We start from the raw sequence: 21,333 nt of genomic DNA, 5'->3' as shown, positions 1-21,333 counted from the left end.
CAGCACACAGCATTTATTCCTTTAGTAAACTAAATGTAATGAAGATGAAGAGACAAAACATAAAATATCCCAGCTTCACACACAGCTCTTCAGCAGGTTGCAGGGAGAATTAACCTTCCTACAGCAGCTGTATTAGAAGCTGATGAATGAAGTTGGCTGTGAATGTTGTAAACATTAACAGGGTTTAATTGAACAGGATTGATTTGAACGAGCTCATTACCCTCTCTTTCTGTAAACACATTTGAGCTGTGCACAAAGCAGTGCATCTATCTGAAGCAGGTTATTCCGGCTACGTCGCTGTAACGTTGTTAGCAGTAACTGGGCGCTTTGATAAATTAGCTGTCCGTCTAATTAGTCGGCCTTTATCATGGACACCTCTGATTTATTCAGGTTCGGGAAGCTAACTTGCTTAGAAAGAAGTGGATGTCACAATTGCCAGATTTTTCTTTTTTTCTACTGGCAGACACACCTTCATACTGCAGAAGGTTGGTTTTTTTTTTTGTTTTTTTTTGTTTTTTTTACAACTTTGAAGCAAAAAATGCACAGAATTAAAAAGGTCTCATTCATGTTAAAGGTTCTGACAGATACATGGAATTTAAAACCCTTGAATTAATATCCAAGCAGTGTGATATGAGATCACTGTGATTCCGATGAGGCCATGACAGAGTGAGAGCTTTATGCCAAAGCGTGGAGTTGGCAGATGGTAGATCCGGGTCCAGCAGCGAGGAGGTGGCAGGCGGGGCGTGCTAACAAGGTGCAGCTATAGAGGTTAGTTGCTCCTGTGGGAGTTTACCAAAAGAAGTGTAGTAGTTGGATTTTAAAGGAGTTTGTTTAAAAATAAATTGAGATTTCTTTTTCCAACCCAACTTTTTGAGCACTTATATTTCAGAACTGCAATGTAAATTAAAACAACATGTGTGAAGAAATGCATACGTGGTTTTGGTGGATCTTTGCATGAAAAGAGGTGTGTGTGCAGATACAGATGTGGAATTGGGAGCATCATTTGTCTGTGAGCTGTTAGGGAATGAAGTCACAGAGACAAACTGCAGAAGTGAGGAAGGGTCTGCGTGTTTGCCTGACAACACCGATGTTGTTGTCCTTCCACTTACTCCACACCATCTAACACTCTTTAAACGCACACACCGTAACAATGAGCAACGCTTCTTTACTCAGTGGCAGAAATATTGAGTCTTCTTGTAAAAGTAGGCCTGTAATTAGCTTTTTCTTACATTGTTCTCAGGAGCAATGTTAGTTTTTATTCATAATCCAGAGTAAAGTTTTATTTCTCAGTCATGGCACACACAGTTTGGATCTGTTCAGTAATCTTTTCTCCTGTCCCCAGAATGATTTCCACCGTGCCATCCAGAGGACCCACTCTGCCATGTTCAACCAAGTGTTCATCCTCATCTGCACCTTACTGTGTCTGGTGTTCACCGGGTGAGTCGGCATCTGTTATTCAAACAGCTCTTAACGTTAAACGCAGCGTCTCGTTGGTTGCTGTAGCAGTCAGGCCAAAAGTGCATCAAATTTGACTGAAGGAATCCCTGAAAGAGCGACTAAAGCTTCCTTTTATGTGTCACAGTTAAACAAGTGGAAAAATAAACTAATTCCTCAGGATATAAAGAAAAAGATGAGATCTTACTTTAATTTTTAAAGCAGTATTTCTTTATTTTTTCTGTTTTAAAACAAGTTCCAGAATAATATGGTCAGCAATTAGTGGGCAGCTTGAACTGTTTGATACAGAGTTTTAGTTTTGTTTGTGTCAATCATCTGTGAAGACTCTAATAAAATCTTCATTTTTTTCCTTTTTAATTAGGACACAGTTGATTTTGAGCATTTTGTTTGTTAGAATTCATCTTCTCTCACGTGGCTGAGCTAATTTATTTCAGACGGAAGTAAATTTGTTTCTGTCAGAAATGAATTAATCTAATTTAGCTGCCCTTTTGTATGAGATTGATTCTGCTCTCAACTGTTTGTTTTGTTGTATTTTTCTTCTGCAGGCACAAATCATTCAGCTGTCTTTAAGGCTTTAATAAAATCTGTCTGAATTATGTTCTGTCAGACAGGTTTTTACTGCAGATTCGTTATTAAAAATGACGTTTTTAAAGTTTTCTGTCTTCATCAATCAGAAGTTGTTGTGTGACTGGAGTGACTTTCATTTTATTAACAAAGAGCACCTCATATTGTAACTTTCATACAGGTTTATAATTCACTGTTGATGTTGAACCAATAAAACCCACTGGACTTCTGTTATTCACCCACCTTTCATCTATTTCTGTTCGATTTTCCCTTTCTATATCACCATTTTATTGAAATCATAGCTACTTCCTTTAAGGCCGTAGCTCTTCAGCAGAGTTCCCGAACCATGACCAGCACTCATCATTTCCTCCTCTTCACGCTGTCTCGTTTAAACAGCTTTATTTCCTGTGTCTCTAGGTTTCATTAAACCTTCAATCTGTCTTAGAAAAAGAACAAAACAAATTAGCTGGCACAAGCAGTGAGACAGAACTGATGGAACAATCAATGCTGTCACTTAAAATGAGAGACTGAACCAAAGCCTGCGCTGTATTGATTTTGTTTTCTTGTAATCTTAGTTCAAATTGAATTCTGATATTCTGATATTCACTCTGGATCTGTCTACATCGTATTCCTGAAGCACCTTGCCTTAATGAGATATATATCAAGTGTTTTATTTTGATTGTTTTCCTGGAGGCACTGATGTGAATAATTCTTTTTTTTGTCCTGCAGAGCTTGTGGGATTCAGCATCTAGAGAGAGCTGGGAAGAACCTGACGTTGTTTGACTCATTTTATTTCTGCATCGTCACCTTCTCCACTGTGGGCTACGGGGACGTTACGCCTCAGATCTGGCCTTCCCAGCTCCTGGTGGTCATTCTCATCTGCGTTGCTCTTGTAGTCCTCCCACTGCAGGTACATGCTGGACGAAACCAGGGCTCCACGAGAACCTCGTCTTTGATCTGTGCTTTTTTGATGTTCTGCTTACACAGCTTCACGAGGTTATCAAATATTACCATGAGACTCTCCCGCAGCTAACGAGGACTGACAGTGATTTAAAATATAACGAGGTGTTGCGTCTCTGAGTTTTGGATGCAGAAGGAGTTCGCAAATCTCACTCCAAATGTTGGCCGAACTTGTGCTGGTTCACACTCGCTCCCTCGTACATTTACTGTTCTCCCAACACCGAACTTCATCACCTCAGATGTCTTGAAGAAATTCTGTCACTGTAAAACTAACTGGGAGAGAAATGGAAATAAAATCCTGTTTCTTGCAAGTTATTCCGATCAACAGTTTTCAAACCATCTGTGTCTTAGGATCAGATCTGTCTCGATTCGTTTGCTTTGTTCTTATAGTTTTTGATTTCCCACCTGTGTTGTTAGTTTGAGGAACTAGCGTACCTGTGGATGGAGAGCCAGAAGCTGGGAGGGAACTACAGCCGTCACCGGGCGCAGACCGAGAAACACGTGGTGCTGTGTGTCAGCTCGCTGAAGATCGACCTGCTGATGGATTTCCTCAACGAGTTCTACGCTCATCCAAGACTGCAGGTGCAGTGGACGAGACCTTTTTAAATGCGGTGGAAAAGTACAAGCACAGATTTTATGAACTTATTTAAAAGTCTTATTGGTGACGTAAAGTCAAACCACAGAGTATTTAAAAGGTAATCATATTTTCCTAAATCTTTTTCTCATATTGATGGTTAATGTGTCCTTAAATTAAAAATTTGAAGCAAAATGTGCGACCGGATGCCAACTACCTGGTGTGTTTGTATATCTATGGAAACTAATGAAGTGACTGAAAATAAGCCAAACGTTAAACGTATCGACCACATTTGTTTACCTGCGCAGACTATAGCCGGCGTAATGAAGGTCAGTCATGTGACTCAAGCTTCCACCTGGTTTGTTGCAAATTCTGTTGAGTGCTTTGTTTACATCGACTGTGGACCCGCTCTGTCAAACTTCACCATTTCATGTAGTTTAGGAGATCTTTTTTTTTGTTTGATTGCATGCTTTGCAATGAGCACCTATAACTGTCAGATAGCTGCTGACCTGCAGCTCCTGATTATTCAGTTGTGTGATTAGCTGCATCACATGCAAGGCTGATTTAGGATTTATTGTATTTCCATTAGTTTAATATATTTTCTTCTGGATAATCATGTGGGATCAGTGCAGGATAATTACACAAGATAAAAAAAGACAAAGAGAATTTAAAGTGTCCCCTCAGGTTCATAAAAACGTTTAATGTTAAGCACATTAAAGATGTGTCTTTTTTATGAGACATAAGTAACAAGCTTTACTGCACAGAATATGTGCGAGTAATAATGGTAACTTATATGATCAGAACTTAGAACTCTACTAAAATCTTCTGAGAGAAATTTGTCTGTGCTGTGTTTTTTTTAATGAAAGTACTCATGTCTCAGCCAGACTATAACTTTGAGGTTTTTTCATAAATAGTCATGAATCTTTAATGTCCTGCATAAAAATGAAAGGTCTGAAAACAAGTTTGGGCTTTAAAAGTAAGGACTCTGTGTTGTGTTGCAGGACTATTATGTGGTGATCCTGTGTCCAACAGAAATAGACATTCAGGTTCGTCGTATCCTCCAGATCCCTCTGTGGTCCCAGAGGGTCATCTACCTGCAGGGATCCGCCCTCAAAGACCAGGACCTCATGAGGGCCAAGTGAGTAAAAGCGGGGCTCGGAATCTCACATTTAGACAAAAGCAGAAAAACAAACCACTTCTACATGTGGGGGTTTGTTTAGTTTTTTTTGTTTTGTTTTGGAAAGGTTTCTGTCTTATACGATGTTCAGTTCATTTTTAAATTCAGTTGCACAGAGATGCAGTCACAGGGTGCATTAGGTACAAGTTGTCTGGTTGCCCTCTGCTTGCATCTGACTGGAATGAGATTTCACTCTAAGCTGAACATCTGCTCGCATCACAGGCTGCATGCAGAAACAGGAGTAGAAATGTGTTTTACACCACCCAGGGATGTAGTTTGACCTGCATGTTGTCACTGTATTGATAGAATGTCCTTGCAGTAGTGTTCAATTCAAAGATTACATTTTTTGCTGCTTTTTGGGGTTAAACTATTTCTCAGTAGCAGTCAAATGATAATCCAGGAGTTCATTTAATTTTCAACGACCATGTCCCACAACTGGATTTATAAATCCATCACTTCCTGCTACGCTGAAGGATTTTTCAAACTTGTTTCACGCTAATATGTCTTAAATTCGTGAATTATCTGATTAAAAAAATAAGCTTTTACTGCCCCTTCATGTGCAACACCTTCTGCAGTTTAACACCTGACTAACAGCAGATTGTTTTCACACAACATTAGCATCCGTGCAGTCACATCATGCATAAATGCACTTCAATAATACATTTTATGTTTGTGTCTGAATTTGCTCCCTCGCTGCCACCATCCTGTGACCAGATCCTCATTTGTCTGTTCTTTGATTCATTTAGGATGGACGACGCCGAGGCATGCTTCATCCTGAGCAGCAGGAATGAAGTTGACCGAACTGCTGCTGTGAGTTGCATAAAAATGAACCAGTCAAAGCAAATAAAGACGATTTTCATTTTTCCGAAAACAGTCGGAGATATTTAAATGTTACCGCGATGGTCTATTAAACATGGAGGTCATGCTGAATCTTTGAAACAAATTTCAGGGGTCGTAAAACTCCTATTGCATTCATGAGTAAGTCTCTGTGTAATGAAGCCGTTTCTCTTCCTGCAGGATCACCAGACTATTTTGAGGGCCTGGGCTGCGAAGGACTTCGCTCCAAACTGTCCGCTCTACGTCCAAATCCTCAAACCAGAAAATAAATTCCACGTGAAGTTTGCTGGTGAGTGTGGATAGAATCAGAAGTACCAACGTTTCGCAGTCAGATTCCGAAACTGTCGGATTTCTTTCATCTGAACAGACCACGTTGTGTGTGAGGAGGAGTTCAAATACGCCATGTTGGCTCTGAACTGCGTGTGTCCGGCCACGTCCACTTTAGTGACTCTCTTGGTTCACACCTCCAGAGGACAGTGAGTACACACCGCCACTTATCTATGTGTGCAAACTGTTCACTGTCAGCAGCTTATTTACTCTACTGTTCTAAATAATTAAATCCAGATGGCGTTTAAATTTGTCAAACATAAACAGGCTTTGCCAGTGTATTATATTTTATTAGTTTGATTTGTGTCTGTTTTCAGTAAAAACCCTGATCGCTGATTTCACATCACACAAATTACCTTTATGCGTTTTCTTTTGGAAAGCTGAATTTTGTTCTCCTACAAGTTAATTAAATATTCTTTAATTAAAAATGCTCAGCCTGAGCTTGGCTTAAAGACTGGAAACAGCCTGGCTTTGTTCAAATACAACAAACTCAACAGCCAGCAGGTTTTTATTTTGTCATTTTTATTTTGTTGTTGTTGTTTTTTGAACAGATGAAATGAATTTGTTACTTGCTGAGTTAGGGGGCTTTGGGGGAGCTAGCTGGTCGGTGTTTTGTAGTCTTACACAAAGCCAAACGAATGTTTTCAGGTTTGCTGCACAAACTCTGAGCACATTCTCTAAAATTATTCCATCTGGGCTTTTCATTGTAGGAAAAGGAAGAGTTGAATGTCATTTAAAGTAAAAATAAATGTGTGTTAATATTTGTCTTTGTGATGGTGTCATGTGAGTAAACAGGAAGCTGCGGCTGCACTGAACTCTTTTAGGTGCCGAATGTCATCTTTTCCTTTAAATATCAGTTTAAAGTGATATTTTAAAGTCGGGTTCTTTTACAACCTTCCTGTTTTGTTTGTAATTGGTCCAGATTTTAGACACAGATGACTGGGAATAACAAACATTTCGTGATGATTTACCTTCTTGAAGAAGTTTCCTAATCCTCATAATTCGGTCTTGGCTCTGCTCGAACTGTCGACTCATCAGTCTAATTACAAATCAGCTCTGTTTCCAAACTGAAGTCGTTCAAGGAGCTCGAACAGATTAATTGTTCAAAATGGAGCCTTTCTGGCAGGAGGTGGACAGAGGTGCTGTTTTAATGTGGTGTATGGAAAAAAATGATTAGTTTTTGAACAATATTTTGTGTAAAGTAACTCCAATAACCCGTTAAAATAAATAAGAAGCTTCTGTAGCTAAACTAATGTGGTTCAGGATCTGATGCCCACTAGTGTCCGACTCCTATGTGTCTTTAGCTCCTTACAAACAGCTTAATGCACTCACTGATCGGTTGACAATCCTTTTAAAAAATATTTTTTTGTTTTTCTGGATGTTAAGCTCTTAAAATCTGTATCTTTGTCCAATAAGCTTTGAAGCTTCACCCTCCAGTCGTACAGTTGTCCAAACGTGGTCACTTTGGGTCCAAACAGTCCATAAGAATGAAACGCTGAGTGTTCACCTGGGTCTCAGAAACAAATGGCTGCCTTCACTGCGGCCACGTCCTCTTCTCACATACAGTTTGTGGTCATTCTTCATGTGAACAGATTTAACTGAACTTGACTGATTGGTCAAATATGAGGGATTTTTCTGCAGGAAAGTCTTCACAGTCACACAGACTCAGAAGTCTGCTCCCAACATCACGCTGTTTCTCTGCTGGTGTTTTCCTCATTCTGGTTAACTTCTCGGCACAGCACATCCATTTTAATTTTAGAAGCTTGCACTTGCTTCTGGCCGTGAATGTGCCGGAAATTTAAACAGACATCTCTGTGGCAGGTGTTGATTTGAGCGTCATCATACAGATTTAAAGTCATGACCTACATGATTTTTCTAAATACTCTTTCATGTGTGAGAACCAGATCAGAAAGGGTTTGATTTTTTTGTCTGTGGAGAAATAAGATCTACTGAGAGGCAAATGAGGTTTATTTAAAATTGTCTCTCATTAATTAAAGTTACAGCCACATCTGAAATATGAATAGGATGAGATCAATGCTGCATAGAGATGTGTTGTCAGCTAGTTCAAGCATAATTACAAGTTTAATGTAATGTTGCTGTTAAAATTGACCTGATAATGTTTCAGGGAAGGGCAGATGTCTCCGGAGCAGTGGCAGAAGATGTATGGACGCTGCTCTGGAAACGAGGTCTACCACATCCGCTTATGTGACAGCAAGTTTTTTGGGGAGTATGATGGAAAGAGCTTCACGTATGCCTCCTTCCATGCCCACAAGAAGTTAGTAAATCCTTCGCTGGTTCACCGTCTTAAACTCTGATGTCTCTGGGAACTGAAAACAGGGTGTAAAGCTGAGGTGTGTTTTTAAACTCTCTGGCAGGTATGGAGTGTGTCTGATCGGCGTGAAGAGGGAGGACAACAAGAGCATCCTCCTGAATCCCGGGCCGCGCCACATCATGGCCGCTACCGACACCTGCTACTACATCAACATCACCAAGGAGGAAAACTCAGCCTTCATCTTCAAAGAGGAGGAGAAGCACAGCAAGGGTCTGCCTGTGACCGGCCTCTACGACGCCCCCTCCAGGCTGCCTGTGCACAGCATCATCGCCAGCATGGGTAAGACCAGAACTAGAGAAGCAGGTTGATGTTAGAAATGAACCGTGGAAGGTGACAGAGGCCTGAGAAGGTTTGCATGTGGGAAGAGAAAATGGATGCTTTGTTTAGTCTAAACTGCACTTTGTGCATTTCTGAATGGTGGCTGCCTGGTTGAAGCTTTTTGCTGACTAATGCATGATTTATTTTCTGACGTGCTTTTTGTTTACTTTGTTGGCTGACATTATTGTAATGTGCTTGTTTGTTTTTTTTACCCGTGAAAGTTGATCAGGCCACTTCATTTGGTAAGTTTATGCATGACGCATCTTTTTAGTTTTTTTTTGTCATTTTTACACTACACAAGTTGCACAACGTAAAGTTTCTGTTGTATTTCACTACTGTTTCACGACGGCGAAGTGTTAGGGCCAATGAGAGGAAAACAAAATGATTTTTTTTTATATAAGTTTTGAGATTAAAGGGAAATGCTCTTTATTTCATTTGTTATTAGGCTGTTGTTATTGAAGGTTATTGGTGCACCTTTGAACCAATCAGAGGTGTGATTTATTCCTCCCACTGCAGAGGAAGTCACATAACCTGTTTCAGTCCTTCACAATAAGAGTTTCTAACACATACATGCAGTGCTAACCTTAAAAAAACCCCTCTTTAAACACTGAGTTTATGTTTGAGACCCTAATTGTGAGGGTTGAAACAGGTTCTCCAAGATCTGCTGCAGCTTGAACAATAAACAGCACCTCGGACTCCAACTAAAATATTACACATTGGTTTGTAGGTAACCCAGTAAAAAATGCATCCATAACCTTCAGACTGAACAATAATAGTAACCTAAAAACAAATAAAAGGAATACAGTCGGGTTCAGGGACACAGCTGGGCTCACTTGCTGTGGCTGAAGTCTTGAAAAATTACACTTTTCTTAAAGTCGTGACTTTTTTTTTTCTGTCAGTGAAACATAATTCTTGACATTTACACTTTAGCCTCAAAACTTAAACCTAAACAAAAATGGGAAAACAAAACCTTATTTCTGTTTCTTCTGAGTGGCCCTAATACTTTGTCGTATTTCACACCTAGTTATTGTGTGTATTTTTGGACATGTTGAATATTAACAGAAATAACAGATTATGTATGTGTTGTGCATATGTCATATATTTGTTTTACCTAACAGTAACTGTAGTGTTATGGTACATCATATTATAGTTATATGATGTATATTCAAGTGTATTTATTGGTGGATACATTATGTCCCTACTGTTTGCATGCCATTCACTGAAGACTGAGATCTTTCTGGAAAGCAATACATTTTCTCCTGAGGGTGAAACGTTTGTGTCAAAGGGCTGTAATGAGCTAAAATGCTGAACAAATTAAAAATGAACAGCCCCGAGAAGGCAGAAGTAGTCACTGGCTCTCACCACAGCATTTACATGCAAATTACCCTGAATAATATTGTGCATTTTGAAGTAATGTCTGCATAAACGCCGCTGCTGATAAAATGGGCTTGTGTAATTTCCAGGCACCGTAGCTATAGATCTGCAGCACGCCGATCCTCCGGAGGAAAGTGGAAAACTGACCTTACCAACGGAGAACGGCGCTGGGAGCCGCAGGCCGAGCATTGCACCCGTCCTGGAAATTGCTGACTCCTCTGCCATTTTGCCCTGCGACCTCCTCAGCGACCAATCGGAGGACGAGACCAACCAATCAGACGAGGAGGGCTCCGTGGGGTCAGAGTAAGTCGCTTGAATGTGTTTAAAATGTATGAAAGGGCTCAGGCGGTTGAGATGAAGAGATTTGGGTGGGGCGGGGTTGCGCGGTGTTCTGTACCCAATCAGTCTCACTCCTCTTCCTCACGCTTCAGTGGTCGTAGAAGGAGAGATGGATGGGTTTGGAATAGGTGTGTAATCAGCTTGTCATGATGCTGTAAGGGGCAAACTGTCAGAGATTAATGTTGTAATATGAAGCCTGGAGCTTTTCTTCACGTAAGGTTCATGCTTGCAGATCTTTAATATCAACTCACAGGCAGAGAAAGCCAGTAATACAGAATTTCAAGTGAAAGGGAAAACTTTGGCTCTTTGTAGGATTTGTAACAAATTCCGGTGGAGTTGTACGTACCAAGGTATCACGTTCCAGAGGAGAACCTATTAGACTGACCCTGACATCAGTGAGCTTCTTACAGTTGGACATAACATGGTCCTCTGAGCCTCTGCAGCACCTGAGGCTCAGAGCTGCTGCTTGAATAGAGTTTTTTTCTCTTTTTTGAAGTTATAAAGTGTTAAAAAGTAACTGCACGGAACATGGAGTGAAACTCAAGGTCCCACAGTGCCACCATGTGGTGACAGACTGACAGCAACAACTAATCACAGCTGAAATCTCTTATTGGTAAAGTAGAGGGCAATTGATTAGGCTAACTGCATCTGACATATTACAAATTAAAGGACACAAATCAAGCCAGCATTTTACTGCAAATCAAAGAAGACAAAAACAAAACAACAGCCGTCCTCGTGGTCACTCCTCCAGGCTAAAGAACATCAGTAATTGGAGCAGAGCTGCAGCAGAATTTAATGAGCTTGCTATAAGAGCAGTGATGCATTATCATAATTAAAATAATAAAGTAATTACAACAGTAAGAAGGGGATTTGGCTCAAGGGTTTAAGATACATGCTGTACAATCCATGCAGGCAGCTTTTTCTTCCTCACAAACTGGATAATCTTAAAGTTACTCACTGTGACGCCATGTGGACCGGACAAAAAAAGATAGAAAGTAATCAATACTTTTCTCAAATTGATGGGTAATTGTCCTTACATTTAAAGTTTGTACGCAATATTAGTGACTGGATGTAAACTGTTTGTTTACTTATGGAAACGTCTGAAGAGAATAAATAAATCAAACATTAAACTTACCGGAGCAGAAGAACTTCTACACCAGCCTTGTGTCTGAATGCTGAGCTGTACTTTGGTGCTCCACCGCCCTGCTTGACCACTAATATCTATCCTTGACACTTATCTCCCTCAATCTTCTTCTTTTCTTTCACGTTTAGCAGCAGATTTACTCTTATATTTCTACCTAAACGTCCTTTACACTTGTCAGATTCTGTCAGGTTTTTTATATTTGATTTCATAGTTTGCAATGAGTATCATTAATTTGGCAAAATATCTGCTTTCCATCCAGAGACTACAGATTATATCACTGAATGATTAATGGTCCGGTACTAACCCTTACACTCTGTGCAAGGTGGATTAAAAATATAGGCAAGTAGATAAAAAAAAGAGGCTAAGCTTCAGAAATATTAGAGAAATGTTTATCACCTGCTGCTTTTCATGCCAAAGCTTTCAACAAACATTTGGTATGATCATTTAGCCCTCAGTGTCTGTGTTGGGGATGACTCTCAGCTACTGTCACACCAAATCTTTACCAAAAGTCTGAGTTTGCTATGGTTGATTATCTGTGGTGAACATCCTGAATCAGTCTGTCTCAAAGGTTAATCCGATGTAGATGCACATCTAATGATTACTTTCTGAGAGTTCCAGTCAAATCTGACCAGTGGTTCATGTGATATTTTGCTTACAGACAGACAAACGAATGCCCACACCCACACACACAAGCTGTATGCAACTTATCACAAAGTCTGTTAGAATATTCTGATCCCAAGTTTCCTGATACTGAATGTAAATCTGATGTTTGCTTAATGTTTAAGTGTAGTTTTTTTTGCTCATTTCTTTAACACTTCTATGTTTCGTTGTCTTTGGAAACTTCTTTGTTTCTTTTCCACCAGTTTCGTGAAGGGCTACCCTCCGAACTCGCCCTACATCGGCAGCTCTCCAACTCTTTGCCACCTGCTGCCGCAGAAAGCTCCGTTCTGCTGCCTTCGCCTCGATAAGGTGCCGCCGCACACTGACACGGCTCTGTGACATTTACATGTGTGCTTTTTGATTGTTATTATTTTGTAAAAAAAATAATAATAATGATTTGTCCTTGCACAAGAACAGCAGAAAGCCTGACTGACTTCTTGTTGAACTCTGTCTCTGCCCAGGGCTGCACACACAACAGCTTTGAGGATGCTAAAGCGTACGGCTTCAAAAATAAGCTGATTATAGTGTCTGCAGAGACCGCAGGAAATGGTCTCTACAACTTCATAGTCCCTCTGCGAGCTTATTATCGGCCCAGAAAGGAGCTCAACCCCATAGTGCTGCTACTGGACTACCCGTAAGACCCTTCAGCCTCCGTTCCAACCTGATGCATCTGCTTTTATTTTTACACTGAAAATGTTATAATCGCATTAAGAACTAATGGCTACCCCACAGAGTTTTAGCCCTAAACATTTAACACAATAAAGACATGCTAATTTACGTCTCTGAGCTGGAAGAACAGAGGGCTTTGCTGCTGGACAGTGTCGATAATGATGCACTAGTAGAAATATGTTTCTTTTATTATTCTTTCATTCATTATTTCAGTCATTTGAGAGATTTGCAATTTTTGCAATGCAGTGGTTCTGTTATATGTTTAAACTAAACTGTTTTTTATTAACTTTGGCCTTATCAATACTGAAACTGATAAACACAAAAATAGAGCCGGGGAAGCTCCGGCTAAGTGATTCTCGGGAGTTTCCATAGCAACCAGTTTCTGTTAAACCTCCCGTTTCATCGCAGAATTAAATATTGATTTCCCCCCTCGTTCACGGAGAAATTCAAACAAATTTTCCCAGCCCTCATCAGCTATAAGCACATTTCAGGAAATGACTGGAACAGCATCGTAATCGGTCGCTGGGGTTTCGTAGAGATAATTAGTGTTTGATGCTCCTCTGTTTCTCCTGGCTTTCTGCAGACCAGACAACCACTTCTTAGAGGCCATTTGCTGCTTTCCAATGGTTTACTTCATGGCCGGAACTATTGATAAGTAAGTGTTCTGTTGTTTTAAAATATTAATATACAGGAAAACTTTTGCACTGTTTTATTTATGATCAATGATGCTGCAAATTAATACCTAATGAATGTTGAAGATAAATTCACAATCCACTTTGGCATTGATCTTTAGTTAAACACAAAAAGACGCTCATTTTAGCTCAATGTTGAATCTTTTATAAAGAAACTCAGAGTTAAACTTAACCAGTCGATTCTGTGAGCATCCCAAGGATTTAACAAATGTTTTGAGTAAAGTGTAATTAATAACTCCCCGAAGTAACATTTTTAAGATGCTAATTATGTATTAATTATACTGTAGTGTTTGTTACCATAAATAAAAAAGAATAGTTGTTGGTACAATTTAAAATGAGTGATTTATGATTAATGATTAATTAACCATAGAAGTTAATCATAGATTCATAAATCAGAACTGTCAGCTGATAATTTAAAAGAAAGGTTTAGTAATAATTCACCTTTTGTAGGAGTTTCATACTGATGTTTATTGTAGCATATTCAGTTTGTGCAGATGATGCCTGATGGAGTAGATTAGACAGATTTTGTTGAATGATATAATAAATAGCTGTGGTTCTTGAATGCACCAGCTTGGACAACCTGCTCCAGTGTGGAATCATCTATGCTGACAACTTGGTGGTTGTGGACAAGGAGAGCACCATGAGTGCCGAGGAGGACTACATGGCAGACGCCAAAACCATCGTCAATGTTCAGACGATGTTCAGGTAACAGTCTGAGCGCTTGCATATGTTTGTTTTCATTGCTGGCTCAAGTGTGCACCAGATTTACTTCATGAACTTATCTGTTTTCACTAAGATGCTCAAGACTTTTTATGGAACATAGCTCCTTTTAAAGACAAGCATCAGTTATTAAAGCTCTGAAAACAATCGTTTCTGTAGCCAACAGAATTAAAAACATTTATCACTGTCACGCTGGGTCTTCTTTCTGGCACGAAGCATTTATTCTGCTGTCTCTCTCTCCTGCTCAGATTATTCCCCAGTCTCAGCATCATCACGGAGCTCACCCACCCGTCCAACATGAGGTTCATGCAGTTCAGAGCGAAGGACTGCTACTCCCTCGCTCTGTCCAAACTGGAGAAGGTGAGTGTTTCCAGGCCAGGTGGCAAAGTCATTTCCTTTCCTGTCTGATAGTGAGAGCTGTGAAACTTTATCATGCAGCCATGTTTTCAAAAATCGAACTGAAGGAATAGATGGTTTAGAGAGGATTAGAGAGACTCATATGCAGTACAGTTATTAAAACATCTTTATCAGCCTAGCAGGGGTCAGAACTTCCTGTTTGACTTGTTTCATCTGTAAACTTATTCAGCATTTCTTTAAGTAATTGCTAACATTTGAAAATATCATTAACTGTAAATGAATTTTACTTAATGTTATTCTCAAGCAAATAACATGAATAAACAGCATCTATTTGTACAGAAATAATCCAGTTTAATTTGGTGACATCCAGTTTGGTTTTCTAGATACTGAGGGTCATATAAGTGTCAGCAAATACACATTAATAAGCTGTGCTTTATATTTATCTGCCATATAAACCATTAATATACCTTCCTTTGGCCCTAGGTGGGGGTTAAAGTTTGACCCTGTAGTGTCTACATCTGTAAATAGTTGTGATTTGTCTTTGCATGTTACTTATGTGAACAACAAGTCTTACATCTAATGCTGTTCTTGTCACTTTTTGTTGGCATTATTAAGCTCAACCTTTTATTTATGCCGTAACATTACAACATTTCCTTCATATTCCTTTCACATTTCATCAACTCTAAGCTTTTCTAACGGAAAAACAAAACATCTTTTCATTTGCTTAAACCTGCTCGTGCAAAACAAAAGAGCCGTATGTGAGAAGACTCAGAGAACAAGGAAGGATTTGGCGTCTCAGATGCGTTTTTGCTGCATTTTTTCAGATCGAGCGTGATAAGGGCTCCAACCTGGCCTTCATGTTCCGGCTGCCATTCGCTGCAGGCAGGGTGTTCAGTATCAGCATGCTCGACACGCTGCTTTACCAGGTGGGATCACAAACCTCAGGGCTTGAACTCTAGCTCATTATAAAAAAAAGGTCAAGGTAATTACCCATCTGTCGTTGATATCTGACTCAGAATGTCCTCAAAGACGTCGTGGTTTGGAGCTGGTAAATTACTCTCATATGGGCTTGTTTTTATCATCGTATTCTCTCTGTTTGACAGTCGTTTGTTAAGGACTACATGATCGCCATTACTCGGCTTCTGCTGGGTCTGGACACCACACCTGGCTCTGGTTACCTGTGTGTTGTACGTAAGGATGCTCCACAGTCTGAGGAAGGAAAGGTCTGCGCCTCACAAAGCAACCTGATCGTTGATCTCTGTCCTCAGATCAAAATCACGGAGGAGGACTTGTGGATCAGGACTTATGGCAGACTCTTCCAGAAGTTTTGTTCCTCCAGTGCGGAGATCCCCATCGGTATCTACCGAACCGAGTCGCACATGTTCACCGCATCAGAGGCAAGTTCAGTTGGACCAGATGCTTCGTGTTGGGTCCCTGTCTTTGCACCTAGCTTTAGTCTCTTTCACTTTAGTTAAACACTTTTTCACAGTTCTTTTTAGTTTGAAGTTAAATGTGTTTATATAATCAATATATACTACAACTAGAGACGGGACCAGAAGCCGGAAGTTGAAGCTACAGATGATGAGCTTATGATGAAATGCATCAGAAGCATTTCATCATGCAAACAAATCAGACATTTTCCTGACTTAAAATAATAACAATGTCAGATTATTTTTTTCCAGGTGTTGATTTTTGTTCATTTTTGCTGTTCTTACTTTGCTGCTGCATGTTCAGATATGCATTTCTTTTCCATATGTTTAGTTTCATTTAGTTATTAGAGTCTTAAAGAAAAGTGTGGCGTTACTCTGTGAATGAGCGTGACAACTTGGTAACGAGTTAAGGGTGTGTAGGTTGGACATTTGTATCAAGGGACAGCCACATGTCCCGAGTGTTTAGTAGACCTGAGGTGTCCAACCCTGGTCCTCTTTGGGCCACTCTCCTGCATGTTTTGCTGCTTGTTTCCCTACTTCAGCACATCTGATTCAGTGGTTAAATCACCTCTTCATGTCCTGCAGAAGCCTGTTAATCACCCATTAATCACCCACATGCAGGACAGTGGCCCTCGAGGACCAGGTTTGGACACCCCCGGTGTAGACCCTGGCTGCAAAAATACATCTTGACAACTCTAACTCTCTCTCTCAGGAAAAAAAGATTCATGAAATATAAAAATACAACAAAGAAAGAAGTAAAAACGAAACAAAATGCTCACAATCTGTAAAGGTGTCCAGAAAAAGATGGTTTAAAAAAATCTTTTTTGCTGATCTTTTTGCTCAAAGCTTTCATGATCCTCTCCTTGCTTTTTCTGTTTTGCTTTTATTTTATTCTTCTTTAAACATTTTACGTCAGTTTGTTTGTATCGTCTGCTGATATAATGACAGTATTACAAGCTGTGTTAATGCAGTTTTAAACAAACATGCTGTTACTGCCCAAATTACATGATGTGGATGACTCTCAGCTACTACCACACTAAATCGATCTGTAAAAAATGACAACGATTAGCTGTGGCGACCATCTTCAATGAGGGTCCTTCCAAAATCAATGCGATAATACATGCCAAGCGGATAAATGAAGTTAGCATTTTGGTTGGTTTTGCTGGTTTTTAAAAACGCATCCATCCATGTTTTCTTTTGGATTAAAACCTGATCAAGCTGCTAAAACACAAACTCATCAGCTCTCAAGTACTAATAAACAAGAAGCTGGCTGAGAATCATTTCCTGCTCTGAATAGTAATTAATAAAATAGTGAATGTAATTATTTACTATTTTATTTGCTGATTTGAAAGCTTTAACTTGTTTAATTTGCTTTGAGTAATCCATATTTTGTTGCGTTTTTCCTGTTGGCTGTCTGTTTGGCTTTCTGTTTCAGAAGAAGGACAGTAATTCACAGGTAAGATCTGATCCAGTTATTCGTCACTTAAAGCAGGTTAGGATGGGATTACTGGCACCTAAAATCCTAACAGACAGAAGGTTGTTGATTTTAAAGTCACATTAATTTGGTGTTTCTTCTCTTGCAGTCTCAAGCATCCATCAACGCGGATCAGGGCGAGGAGCACCGCGACCGCGGAGAGTCCTGGAAGGAGAAGACGGCCCACAGAAACTCCACCACGAGCGACCAATCAGAGCACCCGCTGCTGAGGAAGAAGAGCATGCAGTGGGCGCGACGGCTGAGTAGGAAGACCAACAAACCTACGAGCAGAGCGGAGCGCATTTCCCAGCAGAGACTCAATCTGTACCGGCGCTCCGAGCGGCAGGAGCTTTCTGAGCTGGTGAAGAACCGCATGAAGCACCTGGGCCTGCCCACCGTGGGATACGGTGAGGGGAGCAGTTCATGCCGACATACTTTAGCTTAAACGTAACATTTTGTACTCATAATCATGCTGGACATAAAATAATCCATATTTGAATGTTTGCTGCAGATTGGAGTCAGAGTTCTGTAAACATTTAGTTCAGCTCACAGTTTGGAATCAGAAATAATAATTGGTTGAATTTATCCTCAGTGAGTGAATTTTACACCAAGCTTTACACAAAACAGAAATTTAGGAGCAAGAGGAATTACGTTTCTACAAATATTACAGTTATTATCAGATAAAATCACAGACTTTTAAAAGGTTTATAAAGCAGCAAATATTATGCCTAGTATTTTCTCAGTACTCTGTGTTTTTATAAGATAAGTAGTAAATAATTTAATTCCTTCTGATTGCACCTGTCAGAATGATCCAAAAATCCCAAATAAAATAAGAAATAAATTTAGATTTGACCTGATTTGAGGTGCAGGAACAACGAATAAGAACCCTACCCCGCAGTTACAGATCAGACCTTTTTACTTTAGATCAGGAGCAACAGATCAACAAGATCACATGATGGATTTTAGGCCACAGATTAATCTTCTGTTTAAAGCGCGACTTTCGGTCGTTTCTCACTGAGCTGCGACTGTTGGAGACTAAATGTTTGTAAGAGAAGTCTCCCCAACGTCTCGAAACATGTGAGTCGTAGAGGCATGACGTCCGTTCACCTGAGTTATAAACATCTTCAAAAAAGTGTTATGTCACAAGTTTTCTCTCAGAATAGAAGCAGATTTGTGTCTCCAGGTGTCCACGTCTAAAAACCATTTCAGCAGATAAATAATAATAGTTGAAAAACTGATCCACATCTACTTATCTTTGGTTAAAAGTCTGCTTCAGGAGATTAAATCATAAACTTTGGGGCGGCTGCCGAGGTTGGTATAATGTGAGGGAAGGTGGACAATGGGAAAAATGTGTTTGGCCAAAAATACAGTTTTGCAAGCCATGAATAAAATTAAACAAAAATATATATATATATATATATATATATATATATATATATATATATATATATATATATATATATATATATAATAAGGACAAATCTAATTTTGGCTGCATGACTCGCTGGTCAACTGGTTGTAAACACTCAGAATTTAGTGTTGCTACAAATAAAAATTCATCTTTTTTTCTTGCAGTTTCGAGTCTCCAACAGTCACAGTCCAGTGAGATACTACCTTTGGCACAAGGACACAGAGTTTGTTTGTTTTTTTAAACTGACTTATTACAGAAGTTACCGCTCAGATACGTGTAGCCTGAGGCTCACATTTGTCCATAAATGGGAAATGTTACACTAACCTATAAACCAATTTTGATTCGTGTCGTGAGGAATTATTTCTTAGGTAAAAAATCTTTTTCTTCTTTAAGCTCAGTTTGTTTTGGCCTCTGCAGTAGCTCTTATACGTGAATCTTCTGGCTTCAGCCTTCGCCTCTGATAGAAAGTCGACGCTATAAATAGGATCTACAGTAAATACTGCAGGTGTCCTCCATTTAGGATTTACAGTCCAGTCTTATTTATGATAATAAATGTACATGGGCTAAATCAGTTAAATATAGGACACTTTGAACTCAGGTGTTTTTGTTGTTTTGCCCACTGAGGCTTTACTCAACCAGTTCAATTATTCTGCTGTCGGATCATCTACATCTTCAGAACTCCAATCTGTGTTTCAGTCCTTTTGTCTCATCTCATTTTCTCTCAGTATTCATATCAGAGATCATCAAGTCAACTACTAACTTTTTTTTTAATATATCAGTCTCATTAAAGTCCATGTGCCGTAGCACACGCACATACGAACACGTCAGCATGAAGGTATCGTGCTTAAAGACGCAGGTTCATTGAGCTTCGGATCAGTTGGCTGCTTTCATTCTTAGCTGCTCACGTCCCTGCTTCATAAAACCAGAGTCACGCTCCAGATGCGACACACCTGACAAAGAAAGGTTTAACATTTGTTATCGTGACTTCCTGCAGAAGGATGATAACAAATGAGCCATCTGGAAGTGATTCTGCACACACACTGGCGCATGGCTTCTTTGCTTTTTCTCTCACGTTTAAAACAGTTGAAATACCTTCACTGCCTGCCTGATCGGTTTCATTTCTTCTTCTTGTCCCCCCCCCCTTTCTTTCTCTGACTCCTCTGTCTCCCCTCTTCTGGCTTGTAGAGGATGTTTCTAATCTCACTGCGAGCGATGTCATGAATCGAGTAAATCTAGGATATTTACAAGGTAATCTGAGTACTATTTATAACTCCTTTATAACATGTGAGTGGTAGCGTCAGCTGTGGGGAAAGGAGTTTGTCCTTTCGCCGGCATCCAGGGACGATTAGTTCATTTAATTCATTTACTGAACAACAAATACTTATCTGTAGCATATGCTGTTTCCTTTTTAATCTTTGTATTATCAGTTTTTTTGGTTGATAACAATTTCAAGCTAATGATGACTGAAGAAATGAGGACGTTAACGTTAACAGTGAATGCTGTTGCTTAGAGTTGCAGGACATTTCAGAGCAGCCGTATACAGAGGGGACAAGGCCGTCAGGTTAGCTGGTTGATCCCAGTCCTGAAACTTCACTGCATGAGTGTGAGTGTGTGAGTGTGTGTGTGTGTGTGTGTGTGTGTGTGTGTGTGTGTGTGTGTGTGTGTGTGTGTGCGCGCGCGTTTCCTGCCAGATTGAGTGGTAGTTCCGCAGCTAAAGCTCTCACTATCTCACTCTCCTGTCTCTGTTTATCTGCTCTCTGCTGCATTGTGTTCCTGTGAGGTGACGTCCCAAATGGCTAGAGTCCTGCAGGGCATCAGAGTTTGGCTTAAAGAGTGGAGTGGAGTGCATTATGTCTGTGGATGGAAGGTTAAGGCTTAGAAGGTAAATAAATATTAACCGACAGGGTGTAGAAAAGATCCTTTGATGTAAAAAAGGAAAGTCTCAGAGGAGAAAATGATCTTTTCTTCAAAAAAATCAGCACAGCTCAGAGTGATGCAACTATATACCATGGTCACGCTGCCTTAGGCTGAAGGTTTTACTAAAAATTTTTTTGTCTTAAAAAATCAAAAAGAAACTAAACTTCTTACTTTCATTATCCTCATCTAATGCAGTAAACCCCCTAAACTTCATAATTAATGTTTAAACTAAAACCAGCAGCATGTTCTGAGTAATAAACTACAAAATGTGCATTAATCTGTATTACGTCAGCAACATGATACCAGCACCGATCAGAACGAAACAATTATTTCAGTGGAATCTTCCTAAAATCATAAAAGCAAGATATCCTGAGAAATGTTAGAAATATATTTAGGTGAGAATCTTTGCTCAGATGCAAATACATAAACATGATATGTATTTTTATATTAAATGTTTAAAGGTTTATTTTGTTCATTATACAAGCTGGTTAGTACAATGACACTGTTACACAGTACTTTGTCACATTAAATGTGATATAAAAGGCCTTTTTCTGAAGTACTGCATATCACCCACCACCTTTCATGTCAGAGTTTGATTATTT

At 39.6% G+C, this 21,333-nt stretch overlaps 1 protein-coding gene across 16 annotated transcripts in view; it reads left to right on the top strand.

Annotated features, from left to right (window-relative positions):
• si:dkey-21e5.1 (potassium channel subfamily T member 1) overlaps positions 1-21,333 on the top strand; it is a 69,932-nt gene that overhangs the window by 44,766 nt on the left and 3,833 nt on the right. For 3 of the 16 annotated variants that reach the window (XM_017412348.3, XM_037977671.1, XM_017412355.3), the window contains 23 exons: positions 1,343-1,437; positions 2,749-2,929; positions 3,397-3,561; positions 4,555-4,691; positions 5,477-5,540; positions 5,748-5,856; positions 5,935-6,043; positions 8,020-8,169; positions 8,270-8,505; positions 8,766-8,786; positions 10,008-10,221; positions 12,265-12,370; positions 12,523-12,695; positions 13,314-13,385; positions 13,993-14,127; positions 14,391-14,502; positions 15,324-15,425; positions 15,603-15,686; positions 15,768-15,896; positions 17,365-17,385; positions 17,513-17,810; positions 20,000-20,062; positions 20,325-20,375. In XM_017412348.3, coding sequence (XP_017267837.1) covers positions 1,343-1,437; positions 2,749-2,929; positions 3,397-3,561; positions 4,555-4,691; positions 5,477-5,540; positions 5,748-5,856; positions 5,935-6,043; positions 8,020-8,169; positions 8,270-8,505; positions 8,766-8,786; positions 10,008-10,221; positions 12,265-12,370; positions 12,523-12,695; positions 13,314-13,385; positions 13,993-14,127; positions 14,391-14,502; positions 15,324-15,425; positions 15,603-15,686; positions 15,768-15,896; positions 17,365-17,385; positions 17,513-17,810; positions 20,000-20,062; positions 20,325-20,375 — 2,827 coding nt within the window. Of the gene's footprint in view, positions 1-1,342; positions 1,438-2,748; positions 2,930-3,396; positions 3,562-4,554; positions 4,692-5,476; positions 5,541-5,747; positions 5,857-5,934; positions 6,044-8,019; positions 8,170-8,269; positions 8,506-8,765; positions 8,787-10,007; positions 10,222-12,264; positions 12,371-12,522; positions 12,696-13,313; positions 13,386-13,992; positions 14,128-14,390; positions 14,503-15,323; positions 15,426-15,602; positions 15,691-15,767; positions 15,897-17,364; positions 17,386-17,512; positions 17,811-19,999; positions 20,063-20,324; positions 20,376-21,333 lie in introns of those variants that run through there. The other 13 variants (XM_017412351.3, XM_017412356.3, XM_037977665.1 and 10 more) reach the window with 11 other exon arrangements.

The sequence above is a fragment of the Kryptolebias marmoratus genome, linkage group LG1, assembly GCF_001649575.2.
Source record: "Kryptolebias marmoratus isolate JLee-2015 linkage group LG1, ASM164957v2, whole genome shotgun sequence".
Classification (NCBI taxonomy): Eukaryota; Metazoa; Chordata; class Actinopteri; order Cyprinodontiformes; family Rivulidae; genus Kryptolebias; species Kryptolebias marmoratus.
The sequence above is the reverse complement of the archived record's forward strand: the minus strand, read 5'-3'. Positions and strand labels throughout refer to the sequence as shown.